Source organism: Pongo pygmaeus, chromosome 4, assembly GCF_028885625.2.
Source record: "Pongo pygmaeus isolate AG05252 chromosome 4, NHGRI_mPonPyg2-v2.0_pri, whole genome shotgun sequence".
Lineage (NCBI taxonomy): Eukaryota > Metazoa > Chordata > Mammalia > Primates > Hominidae > Pongo > Pongo pygmaeus.
The window spans coordinates 41,673,933-41,691,166 of record NC_072377.2 but is presented as its reverse complement, the minus strand read 5'-3'; the positions used below and the strand labels follow the sequence as shown (position 1 = coordinate 41,691,166).

General features: G+C 37.9%; 1 protein-coding gene across 1 annotated transcript in view; it reads left to right on the top strand.

Moving 5' to 3' along the window:
* The first annotated feature begins 400 nt into the window (after positions 1 to 400).
* The window catches only part of PLCXD3 (phosphatidylinositol specific phospholipase C X domain containing 3), a 198,215-nt gene continuing 181,381 nt past the window's right edge, over positions 401 to 17,234 (top strand). The window contains exon 1 of the mRNA XM_054488708.2: positions 401 to 716. Coding sequence (XP_054344683.1) covers positions 614 to 716 — 103 coding nt within the window. The 5' untranslated portion in view covers positions 401 to 613. The remainder of the gene's footprint in view (positions 717 to 17,234) is intronic.

The window sequence follows — 17,234 nt, the reverse complement described above, 5'->3', positions numbered from 1 at the left end:
TTTTTAATAAACAGGGTTGTGGTCTCTGGCTGAGGAAAGGTATAACCTGTTGTAGATTATAAAAAGGAAAGCTCTTTGATAAGGATGGAAAGCCCCGAAAGGCAGCATGAGAAGTCTGTTCCTCGGGAGGCAATGACATCCCAAAGTCTACTAGGATTTTAGGTTCAAGTGCAAGACTGTCTTTCATACAAACAGGATGAGAAAGTCACACCAAAGGACCGAGCAAGCCATGGGCAAAGCAGTTGGAAAAAAAATAAATAAATAGAAAAGAAAAATAAGAAACCAGGGAAAGCTGCAGAATGGCGAGGAAAGGCAGAGACGCCTAGGAAGGATAAGACGGGAGGAGGGAGTTGGGGAGGGAGGGGAGAGCGGAGAGAGCTGAGCACGGACGTCAGGAACAAAAGCTCCAGCGGAGTCTGGCGGAGGCACTAAGGGAGCACGGGGTGTTTTGAATAATTATTAAAATTAGCATGTGTCTGCGCCATCCTGTGGGTGTGGCGCAGAGAGGAGTGTAAACTCTAGCGGGGCTGGAGCAAACATTGGATTAGCGGCAGCAGCCTGCCAACCTGCCCGAGGAGTGCTGGGACCAGCGCGCTGCACGCCGACTGGCACGATGGCCTCGTCTCAGGGGAAAAACGAGCTGAAATTAGCCGACTGGATGGCAACTCTGCCGGAGAGCATGCACAGCATCCCCCTCACCAATTTAGCCATTCCAGGTAGGCGCGCAGGGGCTGCCGGCTAGGCGCTCGGCGCCCGCTCCACCTGCCCCGCCCTGCTTTATCTGCCACTAAGTGGTAACTTGCCACGATGCCCGCGGGAGGGAAACTCGTCTTCCAGGGTGGGTCTGAGGCCAGGCGAGCTCGAGCCGGGTAGCCTTGGGCTTCCTGGCGTTTTCCAAACCCCTAAGGACCGAGGCGCTAGAGTCAAGGTGACTGCTTTTCTCCTGGGCTTTTGAAGCAGGTTGTATGCGGAGGACTGGGGCAGAGGAGAAGCTGGGCTCCAGGATGGTGCCTCGTGACCCCCTCCTATGGTTTCTCCTGCAGATTTGGGGAAGTGGGAGAAATCTCTGGGTCTGTGGGGTGCCTGTGTGCGGCGAACGCGAGCTAGTGTCAGGGGCTCGCCTCCGGTGCAAGGACCTGAGTCTATCCCTGGCATGGAATTGGGCAGATTTGATAGATTCTCGGCTACAGTCATTAATATTCGTCCCCAATCTCCTTTAAAAAGACTAAGCGCTTCCCGAAGAGTGAGGAAAGTTCAGGGACCAGAGGCGGCGTGATAGCTGCCCTTGAAAAGGAGCCCAAGGGGGCGACGGGCAGAGGGCACCGTTTCGTATCGGTTTGGACCCCGGGAGGCCTGGCCAAGTGGCCGCTGTCTCGAGTCTGGTCCAAGTGCGTGTTGGCAACACACTTCGCCCAGGTCAGAAAAGCAAACCCTTGCGGACCGTGTGTTTGCTGCTCGGGACAGAAGCTGGGCAGGGGAACCTGCGTGACCTGCAGCGGAGGGGTGGGATTAGTAGGCAAATAGTGGGGAAAAGGTGATTGAGAATGTGTCCAGACAGCCTAGAAGGAAAGAAGCGTGGACAGAGCGAGGAAGAGACCTGAGGGATCAAGAAGCTTCAGCTTGATGTGTGCGACTTGGACCAGAGACTGGGCAGGTTTCTAGGGTGGGAGCTCCTAACAACCCCTAGATTAGGTATCCAGGAGTGAGGGTCATTTCAGGACAGTTTACAACAATGACAGCTGGGACACGGCCATACTTTATTGCCAATTTGGCTATGCAGTTGGGTTGGGGGAGCACACACTTGATCTTTTCAGAGCTGGACTGGAGGGCAAATTACTCATGAACAGTCCACTTCTGGCCCTGAGCTGAGCTGGGCTATTAAATTCAACGTTCTGGTCTACCTCCTCTTGATCTGCCCCATCCAGCGCCCCCTCTCAGCTATTGGAGGAAAACATAATAAAGAACAAAACACAACAAAAACAAAAACAAAAGAAGGGTTATTTTGAAAATCACTAGATGCTCCAACCAACAGTGCTGCCGTTGATCTGTCCCTCAAATCAATGGTTGTTAGTCAAGTGGATGTTTGGCAGCAATGGCAGGCACAGGCTGCGCTACAAGTGCTATCCACAGAAGGGACTGTCTCCTTTTGTCCTTCTTCAACAGATAGCTTCCTACGGGCCAGGAATCTCCAAGGAAAAGAACCAACCCCAGTTTCTCCATGCAGCACTTACTCTGCTACCTAGGCGAGCCTGGGGATTGCTCTTTTTAAGGAGACAGTAGAAAGCACAAATTTGGCATAACTCCATTCTCACTTCCACAGGCATTCCCATTCCTTTTCTTCCTTCATTTTTATTTGGATTTTAGACAGCTTCTTTCACATGGTTTCCCCTGAATGTTTTTATATGCACAGAAGGTAAGAAGGGCAATCACTGTGACGCAAACCTTCTGGCAGGTGACTCTCTAGAGATACAGGATTAAAAACCTAAGTTTGCTTATCTAGTTCTGAGATGGTATGATACCTTTTTGAGTCTACCTTACATTTCTGTAATATTTCACTTTTCAAAGCCCTGTTATGTACACCAGCTCACAAAATCCTTCTAAAACCCCATGAAGCAGGCAGTGCTGGCACTATTACCTCCATGTCACAGATGAAAAAACTGAAGCTAAGTGAAGACAAATGACTTACTATCTATCCCTATCAGTTCAGGGATCTGACCCCTTAATTGGACCTTTGGGAAGATACCCTATGAATTTTGGAGGGAAAGGCTTTGTGATTTGTATCTGGATGATTCAGCAGCAACTGTGACTAACCAGGGTTAAGAAACAAGGAACTAAGCATTAGTGGGAACACAGTAATTTTCCTTTCCTCCCCTGGGACAAAATAAAAACCTGAGGTGAGAGATTTTGATATCTGGGTGATCGTAGAGTACAGACATAAAGATGATGGCATTGGGCTTCCATGGGAATTTATATTGTTTTCCCAACTCCTGTTGGTATTATACTCAAATGGATCTCCTGTGAAGCTTCCCCTTCTCACTCCAATACTTGTGAGAAAAAATAGATGCAACATATTTCATCAAATCTATACTCCTGAATACTCCCATGTTTCTGTAAATGTGTTTGGAAGATCTACATATATAAATAAACCAGGTTTAAAAACAGGTTTGGCACCTTTTTGCATTACTCAGCACTAAGAATTTTTGGAGGAAAAAAAGATATTCAAACTTTGATAGTCAGAGAAGACTAATTGGAGACTATTAAACACTAATGGAATAATTGCCTTAAAATCATGCTAATAGCTTCCTGGCTGCTACATGTTTACTTGGCCAGTTGCTACAGCTCAAATTAAGTAATTATCTCCACCATTTAAAACCACTCCTGGTGCACCACACAAGTGTTTCTGTTGAGCGGAACTGCTGCTCAGTCATCCTCAAAGCTTCAGGTTTTCTTAGGTAAAGCAGCTGGAAAATAAAGAGCTGCCTAATTATAAGGCTACCCACCTGGGGCAGCTGACCCAGATTGCCCAGAGTTACAGCAAAAAGCAATGTGCAACTGTGTGATATTCCCCACCAGAGCACAGTTCCAGTGTCTTTAAATATTTCTCAAATCTCTGCATTTTGAATGCTTTCAGAGTAATCTCGCAATAGCTGTTTTGCATTTAAATGGCTTCATGATATGATATTGACTGGGCTGAGGAATTCAGTTAGTAATTGGTATTAGTATTTCACTTTCAATTTATTTTTTAAGGAAATGACACAGCCAGAACACATTGACAGTTACTCGAATTTTGGCCTTGTTTATCATTTCCTTCTCTCTCTGATGGCACTAAACTTAAGTTTTAACTCATGCATATTTGTTTAATACTGGCATTCTGGATTATGAATGATACTGCCCTTCACTATAAGCAGGTGAGAGAGGATAAACAGAGATGAAAGCAGGAAGACAAAGTATAACATTTAGGTAAAAGTGAGACTGATGAAAATTCGGTTTCTCTGAAGCAGAGTTCTAACTCTGTACTCATGGTGGCTCCAGAACTATTGTAAAGAGATGCATCATGGGAACAAGTAAGGTGCTGGTAATCTGCATGTGTGACAGAGAGTCATTCTGTCCAAAATCCAAAAGATTGGGAAGGGTTTAGCCCATGGGAGGGGTCTGCTTTGCATTCTCTAATATGTGATAAAAATCTTTTTCATATAGTGTAGCAAACTGACCACGAAATAATAAAATATTGGCCAAAATGTTGTGGGACTGGAAACTCAGAAAGAATCCATGTTTTCTTCAACAGGGAATTGTTGATTGTACTTTAGATAAGGAACACAGAAATGCTTTACAAATCAATGATTGTGCCTGCGAATTTTGTTCATTTCCTTTAGAAAATGTAAACACCAATGAAAAACAACAGGTTCACTAAGGGAAGCTAAGTGTTTAAACAGCTCTGAGTCTCTGTTCTTGTGTCTGACTTACTGGTTTTTAATTTCTTCCCCTAACAGTGATCCCTTCTTGTTGCTGCCTGTGTTCCTGGAGCCAACCATCTTCCTCCTCTTTGTAATTTTCTATTTCCATTTTACTTGGAAGGAGTCAATCTCTAGGATGTATCTGGGACTGGGTCTAATTGTGCAAACTTCTAAAGAACAAAACAAGAGCAGTTCCCACTTCCTATCCCATTTATTAGTGGATAGTGATACAGAAGTGAATCTTTCAAGACAGTAAAAAAGCAACAACATTGTTTAGGATGAATATCTCTCTTGTTCTGCCTCTCTAATTCCCAGTTTTGTTTTTGGTTTTGTGAACAAGGAAAAATTGAACAGTATCTGAAACATAATTTGTTCTACTAGGACTTTTCTTGATGAATTGAATCCTCGACTATTGTTATTCAATGTAAAGTGTTATATATGCTATTTTACCATTCACAAAGTGTCTTCCTATGCACACATGTGCTTTTCCCACATTCTAACAATAATCTTCTAAGGCCTTGGGACTCAGAGTTGGTTCAGGAACCAACAGCATCAGCATACATGTGGGCTTGGTAGAAAAGCTGCATCTCAGACTCTGCACATCACACATCAGATCTATTTAATTACAATCTACACTTTAACAAAATCCGTAGATGATTTATATATACATTTAAAGTTTGAGAAAACTCCTTTAGTGTATCTCTAAAGAGGGCTTCTATGTAAATGTCAGAGCCAAATTTAAATATACATTTTTTACTAGGCCCTTTCTATTGCACCATGAAGTCTATACATGTTTCCAATTTTAAAATCAGGCTTAAAGCCAGAACACCATATTTGACTCAAAGCTAATTACCCAAGTTAGGGACATTTCTGATAACTGACATGACAGGTCATCATGTACCTTGAGCAATAAATGTGATTTAATTGCTACTTAACTGTTCACATTAGGTCACTGTGATAAATGTAAAACCTTTCTCCTCATTTCCTTAAAGTCCTGCCGCTTCTTACTGGCCATTGATGGCACTTAAAATCAGCTCATCTGGTAATGCTAGTGATCCCTAATGCCAATTTAGGAAACATCTCTATATTGGTTCTTTGTCCATTTGGAGTCATTCTTTGTTGTGCATAGGACCAGCTCCTTCTGTTATAAGTTGCAGGTTTATTCATTTTATTTATAAGCTAGAACTTGCAATATTGTTATCGAGTAAAAGTGGCATCATGAAATAACGCAAAATGTAGCATCAGAAAGCCATCAAAAGCATCAACATCAAATGTAAACAGTAAATTGGTTTTCAATAGAAAATGACCTATCTTGTTTGTATTTGCAAGTCACATCTCATTTATTTGAAGCATAGCTTACATGGAGTAAAAGCATATATAACAGTTTATAATCCACTAGATTGAATGTCAGTTGTTTGATACTATAATTGTTCTAAAATAGTTAAACTTCACACACACACACACACATGCACACACATGCACACACAGCCCTCCAATTGCTTAAATGGATACCACAATGTTCATACGTTAAGGCCCATAAGCTTTACTCATATAAAAATTTATTATACCCTTACTTAGAGTTTATTTACTCATATTTATTTCCAACTCCACCCAATAAGAATAGAAACAGCAAATTATAAAGAAGATGAAAACTGTTGAGTGCCATAAATCAGTAATGACAATAGGGAATATTTATGAGGGAAGACTAACAAATGGAGGTACACCGACACAAAACATAGTGTTCTCTACACTTTACCAGTCCAAAAGTAAAATCAGAGTCACAGCAACTGTCAGTTGTTCAACTCCTCCCAAATACCTCCTTAATGAACTTCCAAATAGTTCTAAAAATCTGGATGGATTCTTAAGTATGATCTATAAGCCAGTCATTTGGGCTGGATTGATAAACTAGTCCTCTGGGCTACGACATGGTATCTGCCATTTTCCTTCTTTCCTGTTTTGGGAAAGCTTTGGAGAGTTGTCACCTTTGCTCCTTTGACATATGGAGAAACTGTGCTTCCATAGTTTTATGCCCAAAATACCACTACGATTACTAATAGCTCCTCCAGAGCTTATTCCGTGTCTGCAGAGGCCCAACATTGAGCATGTTAATGTCTAACAAGAGTCAAAGGCTCCCAGAGCTTGGTCCCCCATTGTGGAAGATGCTGATGCCAACATCTCCTATTGTTGACTCTGCCATCACTGCTGAAGCCCTGAGTGCTGGCACTGCCAAAACCAGGCATCTTTTTGCCTGCTTTATATTGATTATTTTGTTGTTGCTCCATTGCCTGGGGACTAAGGTATGATTTTATGTGGCTGGGCAGAGGAAAATATGTGGGACAAATTTTATTCTATACTCTGCATTATGCTCTATGTTAGCTCACTCTCTGCATCTGCACATATGTGTTTGTATTGACTTCCTCTTAAGAAAACTTCTTTTTCAGGAAGCTTCTTGATTTTTCCTATAAGTAAACTTCCAGTGGGTGCAATGTAATCATTCCTTTAGGCAAGTCTAGAGTGGGAACACAGCTAGGGTCTATATTTTTCCCACTGAGCAGGCTGGTATAATGTAAACAGAGCCAATTAATCCCACATCCCTAAAGTAATCCCTAAGGGCTCCATTGTATGAAAGCACATTAGTAGCTAATTGATGTGCTCTGACCCATCAAGAAAAGGTTAAATCACTCACACACACACACACAAGTGTGCACACACACATTTTAATTCCTATTGCTTAAAGGGGAAAGCTCTGTTTTCTCGAAAATTTAACTACTACCACCAGTGAGGATGCCTCTTGCCCAAAAAATATTAGTTTTTGGAAGCCAGAGAACATGCCACCATGATGAGCACTCAAGGAAGTCCTAGACGTAGTCATTGAAATTAAAGTCGTCAAGAAGTTTATAGACTCCTCTCATGTCTTCTGGTTTGGATGGGGTTCAAATGGGTCTTAGAAGAGTGGGGACCAAAAAATTGTCTATATCATATATTCCAGAAGGAAGGGAAAAGTGAGTGAAAAAATTAATCATGGTTCAGGTGGAATTTTGCTGCCAGAAGCTTTTTACAGCACCATATGTTTTTATTATGCTCTATTAAGACGGGAAGATATGTCAGTAAGAGAAGGGCAGGAGGAGATGGTTAAATATTCTTGAGAAGCAGCCAGGATTAGTCACCTCCGGAGGTCAGGTACTGAAACAGATGGCCCATGGATTTGTTAGATGCGCTCTTGTTATGTTCCTATATTTTATTACAGATCCTGGAAGTGGACAGCTCTTACAACACTCTATCTTAAATGCAAGCTAATGTTATGTTTTACATAGAAGAATTATTTCTGAGAGTTAATTTTTATGAAGCAGTCACATTTATCCATAATTATCATTATAAAGGAAAATTTGGTTCCTTCATTCACTTGAAAAATTTTTATTTCCTGAGGCAAAGTGGATTATGATAAATGGTCATCTTAATTTCCTGCTATGCTTTCCTGGAACCCCCCTATGGCTTGTTAGGTAGTGGAGAGAAAGATGCACTGGTAGTCCTAGTGGGCAAATAGGACTTATCTTCAATGCATGTCTCAGGCCATACACCCATGCTGCCATTTAGAGGAGGAAGAAGAGTAGGAGGAAGATAACCATAGCTGCCTTGGAGGGAAGTTAGCCCTAAACACACACCTATGTGAACTGTCCTGGCCCTTTCTCAAGAAAAGAAAGGTTGTCAGGGGATGTAAAGCTCCTGCCATGAATGCTGCTAGAGAAGAAGGCTGCAGAATGTGAAGTTTTGTTTAGTCTTCATCACCCTTTCATGTCCTCATTTCTCTGCTGATAAAGCCAAATTTCTTGGTCCAGCATGAGATTCACACCTTTGGAGATGATCTTAATGCTCTTGTCTCACTTTTTCTGTTCTGCTTACCTGGAAAACCCCAATTCAGTTAAACTCAACTTTCTAAGTATTCAGATCCCAGAAAACTTCAGTGGGTGAACATTGTTGGAGAGAAATTAAACGGCTTGGGTGACTGGACTCACTGGAAATTTCTGACCATAAATTTTAAATGGGTATTCAATACAGGCAGAGAGACTTACTACACTTCCTTAGTAAATTCATTTCTTGTTATCTAAGATGACAATTTTATACCTCTTCTTGATTCTCAAATCAACACCTTCTTTCTACCTCATCTGTACTGATTACATCACATCTTATTTTATATTAAAGAAAGGGCTCCATTGTATTAAAGCACATTAACAGTTAATTGATGTGCTCTGACCCATCAAGAAAAGGTTAAATCACACACACCGCACACACACATACAAACAGACGCATAATTTTATCCTATTAATTACTCTTTCCCTCCTCATCTAAACTGATTACTTCACCTCTGATTTTATATTTAAAAACTTGATGCAAACAGATAAGATCTTCCTCAGTTTCCCACCATTGAACCCACAATGCATCTATTTCTATATACTCTGGACTTCCTTTAAATAAGAGGAAGACCTAGACCTGCTCATACCTAAGCTAAGTTTTTCCACTTGTGTTCTGGATCCCATCCACTCAAATCTGTTCAAAGCTTACTTTTGAATTTGTCCACTCTCTCCTGTGTCATCTTTTTTCTCTACCTCTATGGGATCATTCCAGTCAGCATGCAAATATATGTAATAATGCCCCTTGTAAAAAAAAAATTTGTTACCACACCTGCCCCTCAATCAGTAAACTATTTCTCTTATTCTTGTAAAAATATCTTCTCTACCTTCAGGTTGTTATATCTCTTTCTCTTCCTAGTCCATACTAATCTCATTTCCCCATCACTTCACTAAAATTGTTCTTATCAAGGTAGCCAATGATCTGTATTTTGCCAAAGGTAATGGTTAATTCTCTATCATCTTATTTGACATTTCAGCAACATTGATGCGGTTCACCACACCTCCCTTCGTGAAACGTGTTCTTCCTTTGGCTTCTTAGCACACCTTATTTTTTTTGTTGTGGTAAAAACCCTAACAACCATAACATGAAATTTACTCTCTTAAAATTTTAAGTATACAATACAGTGTTGCTACCTGTAAGTACAATATTGAACAGCAGACCTCAGAACTTTTTCATCTTGCATGACTAAAACTTGATACCTGTTGAATAGAAACTTCCCTTTTCCCCCTCTTTCCCAGTCTCTGGCAACCAGCATTCCACTCTCTGCTTCAGTGAGTTTGACTATTAGATACCTCATCTAAGTGGAATCATGCAGTATTTGTCCTTTTGTGACTGGTTTATTTCAGTTTGCATAATGTCTTCAAGGTTTACCCATGTGGTAGCGTATGACAGGATTTTCTTCTTTTTATGACTGAATAATAGTACATTTGTATGTATATGCCATATTTATTAATCCATTCATCCATTGATATACATTTTGATTGTGAACAATACTGAAGCTTATTGCAATGAGAATAGAGATCTCGATTCAAGATCTCAATTTCAGTTCTTTTGGATAAATACCCCAAAGTGGGACTGCTGGATCATGTGGTAGTTCTATCTTTAAAATTTTGAGGTAATTCCATTCTGTTCTCCATAGAGGCCGCACAATTTTACATTTCCACCAACAGTGTACAAGAATTGCAATTTCTGTACATCCTTCCTAACACTTATTATTTTATATATTTTTGATAGTAGCCATCCTAACAGGTATTAGGTGATATCTCACTGTGGTTTTGATTTTCATTTCTCTGGTGATTGGTGATTTTGAGCACTCTTTCATACCTCTTAGCTATTTCATGTCTTCTTTAGAGAAATGTCTACACTTCTTCTTTGTATAGTTTTAATAAGGTTATTTAGTTTTTGCTATTGAGTTGTAGGAATTCCTTATATATAGTTGGAAATTAACCCCTTATCATATATATGGTTTGCAAGTATTTTCTCCTATTTCATTCTCTTGATTATTTCTTTTCCTGCAGAGAGGCTTTTTAGTTAGATGTAGTTCCACTTGTTTATTTTTGCTTTTGGTGCCTGTGGCTTTGATTTCATATCCAAAAACTCATTGCCAAACCCAACTTCATAAAGCTTTCCCCCTACATTTTCTTCCAGGAGTTTTACAGTTTCAGGTCTTACATTTAAGTTGTGTGTTTGTGTGTGTGTGTGTGTGTGTGTGTGTGTGTGTGCATATAATATATACGTTTATGGGATAAATGTGCATAGATTGTATAATAGTCAAGTCAGGCTTTTAGGGTATCTGTCACCCAAATAATATACATCGTACCCATTAAGTAATTTCTCAGTATCTCTTCCCTTTTATCCCCTCACACTTCTGAGTATCCCTTGTCTATTTTTCCACTCACTACATTCGTATGTACACATATTTTAGCATCCACTTATGAGTGAGAACATGCAATATTTGTCTTTCTGTGTCTGGCTTGTTTCACTTACGATAATGTGACCTCTACTTCCATTCATGTTGCTGCAAAAGAAGCGACATTATTATTTTTTATGGCTGAATATTATAGTATTCTATTGTGTATACATGCCACATTTTCTTTATCCAATCATCTATTGTTGGGCACTTAGTTTGATTACATACCTTTGCTATTATGACTAGTGCAGAGATAAACATATGAGTGCAGGTGTTTTTTTGATGTATTGAATTCTTTTCATTTGGGTAGATGACCAGTATGGGATTGCTGGATCAAATGGAAGTTCTATTTTTAGTTCTTTGAGAAATAGCCATACTATTTCCCATACAGGCTGCACTAATTTACATACATATGTTGTAAGATAAGGATCCAAAATCATTATTTGTCATGTGGATATATAGTTTCCCAACATCTTTGTTAAAGAGACTATCCTTTCCCCATTGTGTATTCTTGGTATCTTGTCAAAGATAAGTTAATGGTATACGTGAGGTTTTATTTCCGGTCTCTATTCTGTTTTATTGGTCTATATGTTGGTCTTTATGCCAGAACTATACTGTTTTGATTATTGTGCTTTGTAGTATGTTTTCAAATCAGAAGGCGTGAGGCCTCCAGCTTTGTTTTTCTTTCTCAAAATTATGAGGGTTTTTGGAGTCCTATGTGGTTCCATATAAATTTAGGATTATTTTTTCTCTTTCTGCGAAAGGCCAGGAGTTTTGATAAAGATTGCATTGAATCTGTAGATTCCTCTGGGGAGTGGTAACATTTGAGCAATATTAAATCTTCCAGTCCATGAACATATGATGACTTTTCATTTTTTGCATCTTCTTTAATTTTTTTCTGCAATGTTTTGCAATTTTCAGTGAAGTCTTTTGTCTCCTTTGTTAAGTTTATTCCAAAGTATTTTGTTCTTTTTGATAATATTGTAAGTGGGATTGTTTTCTTAATTTTCTTTTCAGACTGCTCATTTTTAGTGTATAAAAATGCAACTGATTTTTTAATGTTGATTTTGTATTCTGCAATGTACTAGATTCACTTATTAATTCTAACAAATTTATTTATTTATTGGAATCTGGTCTTTTTACATATAAAATGTTATCTACAGAGATAATTTTGCTTCTTCCTTTTCTATTTAGATACTTTTCTTTCTTTTTTTTTCTTTTTTAACCTAACTGCTCTCACTAGGGTGTATAGTATTATGTTAAATACAAGCAGTAAGAATGGCCATCCTTGCCTTCTTCCTGGTCTTAGAGGGAAAGCCTTAAACTTTCACTATTGAGTATGACTATGGGCTTGTCATATGTGGCTTTTATTGTGTCAGGGTATATTTCTTTTATATCTAATTTGTTGGGTGTTTTTATCATGAAAAGATGTTGAATTTTATCAAATGCTTCTCCTGCATCTATTGATATGATCATGTTATTTTTATCCTTCATTCTGTTAACATGGTATATCACATTAGTTGATTTTTACATGTTGAATCATCTTTGCCTTCAGTGGATAAATCCCACTTAATCATGGTGTATGATTCTTCTAATGTGCTGTTGAACTTGGTTTGCTAGTATTTTATTGAGGATTTATTCATTTATGTTTATTAGAGATGTTGGTCTATAGTGTTCTCTTCTTGTAGCGTCTTTGTCTGCCTTTGGTATCAGTGTAATGCTGATCTCATAGAATGAATTTAGAAGTGTACACTCCTCTTCAGTTTTTTTGGAAGAGTGTGAGAAGAATTGGCATTAATTCTAATAGAATTCACCTTTAAACCATCGGTTTCTGGGCTTTTCTTTGTTGAGACATTTTAGCAACTGAATCAATCTCTTTGCTATTATAGGGTTGTTCACATTTTCTATTTCCTCGTGATTCAGTCTCAACAGGTTGTATGTTTCTAAGAAATTATTCATTTCCTCTGGTTTACCCCATTTTTTGGTATATAATTGTTTATAGTAGCATCTTATAATCCTTTATGTGGAATTAGTTGTAATGTCTTCTCTTTCAATTTTGATTTTGTTTATTTGAGTCTTCTCTCTTTCTTTCTTTACCTAAATGTCACTTATGTTTATCTTTTCAAAAAATTCCTAGTGTTGTTGATTTTTTCTATTGCTGTTTCTATTCTCTATTTTATTTATTTCTGCTCTAATCTTTATGATTTCCTTAATTCTACTAACCTTTGGCTTAGACTGCTATTCTTTTTCTAATTCCTTGAGGTATAGAATTAGGTTAAGGTTTTTTATCTTTTTTAATATAGGCATTTATTACTGTAAATCTCTCGGTATTGCTTTTGCTGCATTTCATACATTTTGGAATGTTGTGTTTTCATCTCATCTTTTTTGTCTCAAGATAACTTTTTGAAATTACCTTTTGATTTCTTGTTTGACCAATTGTTTGTTAAAGGATGCATTGTTTAATTTCCACAAATTAGTGAATTTTCCAGCTTTCCTTCTGATATCGATTTCTAGTTGTGGTTGAAGAAGATACTTGAAGAAGATACTTGGTATAATTTCAATACTCTTAAATTTGTTAAGATTTGTTTTGGGGCCTATCATGTGATCAACCTTGGAGAACATTCCATGTGTGCTTGAGAAGAATGTGTATTCTGCTGTTGTTAAATGAAATGTTCTGTACATGTTTGTTAGGTTCATTTTGTCTAAACTGTAGTTGAAGTCCAATTCCTTCATGATTTTCTGTCTGGATGATTAATCCAGTATTAAATGTGGGATATTAAATTTTTTCCTATTGCTGTATGTTGTCTATCTCTTCCTTCAGTTCTGTCACTGCTTTATATATTTGGGTGTTCTGATATTGGGTGTGCATATATTTATAATTGCTTTGTCTTCCTGGTTGACTTGACTCATTCAATTATATCATCATATAATGCCTTTCTTTGTCTCTTGCAGCAATATTTGACTTAAAATCTATTTTGTCTGATATAAATATGGCCATTCCATTCTCTTTTGGTTACCATTTGCCTGGAATATATTTTTCTATTCACTTTCAGCCTATGTATGTTCTCCAGTCTAAAGCAAGTCTTGTAGACAGCACATAGGTCTTACGAATTGTTGTTCTTGCTGTTTAATTACATTTTTAAAAAATTGTATAGGAAAAGACTTACTATTGATGTCTTGTTAGTTACGTTTTTCTTATTGTCTTGTAACTTTTTCATACCTTTTTTTCACCATTGTTATCTTTATTTGGGTTTATTGATTTTTTTGTAGTAATACTCTTTGATTTTTTTTTCTTCTTTTCTTGTATCTTCTGTAGATTTTTTCTTTGTGGCTACCACTAGTTTTACATGAAATATCTTATAACACATTATTTAAATTAAAAAATAACTTAAATCACATACAAAAACCCCTACTTATCCCTCCACATACTTTATGTTACCAATGTCATAAGTTATATTTTTCATATTTTCTATCCATTAATATATTTTTCTAGCTATAAGTTATTTTTAACATTCTTGTCTTTTAACTCTTATACCTGAATTGAAAATAATTTACATATCATTATAGTATTATAGTATTCTGTATTTATTTCTATATTTATCTTTACCATTAAGTTACATAGTTTCCTATGCTTTTACATTATTATTTAACATGTTTTCATTTCAACTTAATGGAATCCCTTTAGCATTTCTAATGGTGATAAACTTTCTAGGCTTTTTTTAAATTTTTGGTCTAGGAAAAGCTTTACCTTTCCTTTATGTTTAAATGACAGTTTTGTCAGATATTGTGCTGTTGGTTGGTTGTTATTATTCTACTTCCTTCTGTCTAACAAGTTTTCTGCTGAGAAATCTACTTATAGTCTGGAATTTTCCTTGTATGTGACTAGTCACTTTTCTCTTGTTATTTTAAAAATGCTTTCTTTGTCTTTGATTTTGGCAATTTTATTATAATTTGTCTTGGTATTGACTTATTTGAGTTCCTCAGATATGGGCTTCTTGAATCTGAAAGCCTATTTTCTTCCTCATATTTGGGAAGTTTTGGCCATTATTTCTTTAAATAAGCTTTCTTCCCCCTTTGTTTCTCATTTCTCCTCTTTTAAATTTCATAATGTGTATATTGATCTGCTTAATTATTTTCCATAAATCCTTAAGGATTTCTTCTTTCTGTTTTATTCTTTTTTCTTTTTGTTCCTCTGACTGGATAATTTCGAATGATCTATCCTTAAGTTAGCAATATTTTTCTGCTTGATCAAGTCTGCTGTTGAATAACTCCAGGGGATTTTTTCAGTTCAGTTATTGCATTCTTCAGCTCCAAAATTTCTGTTATTTTAAAATATTTTCTATGTTTGATGAAGTTTTTATTTTTTGTACATATTGTTGTCCTGAACTAATGAACCTCTTTATGATGGTTATTTTTAATTCTTTGTCAGGTAATTCACATATCTCTGTTTCTTTGAGGTTGGTTTCTAGAAATTTATTTTATTCCTTTGATTTGATTATTTTCCCATTTATTCATATTTCTTGTACCTTTGTGTTGGTATTTATGCACTTGAAAAAAATCCACCTCTCATAATCTTTACAAACTGGATTTGTAAAGAGAAAGGCATTCATCAATCAGTCCAACTAGGGATTCTGGAAGACTCTTAAACCTTTTCTGTGATGTGTCTTCTCTAGGCCTGTGCATATAGATTTCTAATTAGAAAGATTTATTAAATTTTTTCAGGAGCTTTTAATCTCTGACTCTCTCTGATGCCTGACTGCTGTACTGTGAGTCCTCTGAAGAAGCAGCACACCACCTGCTATTTTATATTCTCAGAGCTTCCCAGGCATCTAGAATATGCCAGGTCCTATCAGTCCCCAAAGCCAGCATATTCAGTAACTAACCCCTTGGGTATCCCATCAAAAGGCAGGAACATTGGATGCATACTTTACTTTTCCCTTTCCTTCCTGAGGGAGAGGCTGCTGAACTGTGTCGGCTTCTGTCAGTTTACCTCAGGCCCTCTGGAGGGGCAGCAAGTTGCCCAGCAATTTTGTTTTCGGTGACCACCAGACATTTGGAATACTCTGGGTCTCATTAGCTCTCTTCTACAGGTGAGACAAAAGCCAGTCCGTTAGGCAGCCTTCTCCAAAAGTCAGAATGTTGGACATGCAGTCTAGTCTCCTCTTTCTCTCCTTAGGGAGAATCTGGGAGCTCAAAGTTTCTTCCCAGTTGCATGACTCTGCTAGAAGGAGGGACTCCGGTGAGAGGATGCCAAAAATCTTCCTTTTGGCTTTGATGTGGCACATTTCTTGCTCACCTGGAGTGCAGGATGTATCATAGAGGAAATTGATCCATGTGTTGTTGAATCAGTGTCTCCATGAGAGAAAGGAGAGTCTGGAGCATCCTATTCTGCCATCTTGCTGACATTACTCCTAACCACACTTACCTTGTTTTTCTTCCTTCACTTCCTTCACTACATGCTTCTGTAAGGTTATCTTTGTGAGCTGTAGCCTCTTTTATTGCCATGTAAAGAAATCTTAGATTACCTTGGGCTCAGACCTTGACTCTTTTTTTCTATTGTTACATTTTTACCTTAGGTGAAAATATCTAATCTAATCACTTGAAATAACATCAATATGCTAATGACTTCCAAGTTTAAATCATTAGCCCAGACCTCTTTGCTGGACTCTCTCCTCATATATCCCACTACCTTCCCATCATATGCATTTGAATTTCCTATAGAAATCTTAAACTTAACATGACCCAAATAGTGCTGTTAATATCACCATCCATTGCCAAATATGTTCCTCCTTAAGCTTTCCCCATCTAAGTACTTTGTATCATTACGTATTAGTTTCCCAAGCCCAAAATCTGGGAGTGATTCTTCATTTTTATTTTTTACTTAAATCCTAAAACCATTTAAGGAATAAATTCTGTGGAATATTTCTCTAAAATATATCTACAATCCTTCCACTTTTCTCTACTGCCACTGTTACAATCCTAATCTGGCCACTGCCATCTCCCACATGAATATTTCCACTGTTCTTCAAACCAATTTTCCTGCCCTCATTTTTGACCCTTAATGTAGAGTATCTTTCAGAAGTGTAAGTTAGGTACATAATTTGCTTATATAAAACCCTCCACACCTGCAGTCCCAGCTACTTAGGTGGCTGAGGCAGGATGATTGCTTGAGTCCAGCTCAAGGCTCCAGTGAGCTCTGATCACATCACTGCACTTTAGCCTGGGCATCAGAGCAAGACCCTGTCTTAACAATAAATAAGTAAAAAATAAAACCCTCCATTGTAACTTACTAAAGTTACTGGTTCCTGTCTGTTTTTCTGACCTCAACTCCTTTCACCTTTTCCTTTCTCACTAATCCTATCGATTCTTTCTGGCCCTCATACCCTCCACGCTTCTTGTCTTAGAAATTTCATTGGCATCTTCCTCCAGATCATCACTAGGCTTCCTTCTTTTCCTCCTCT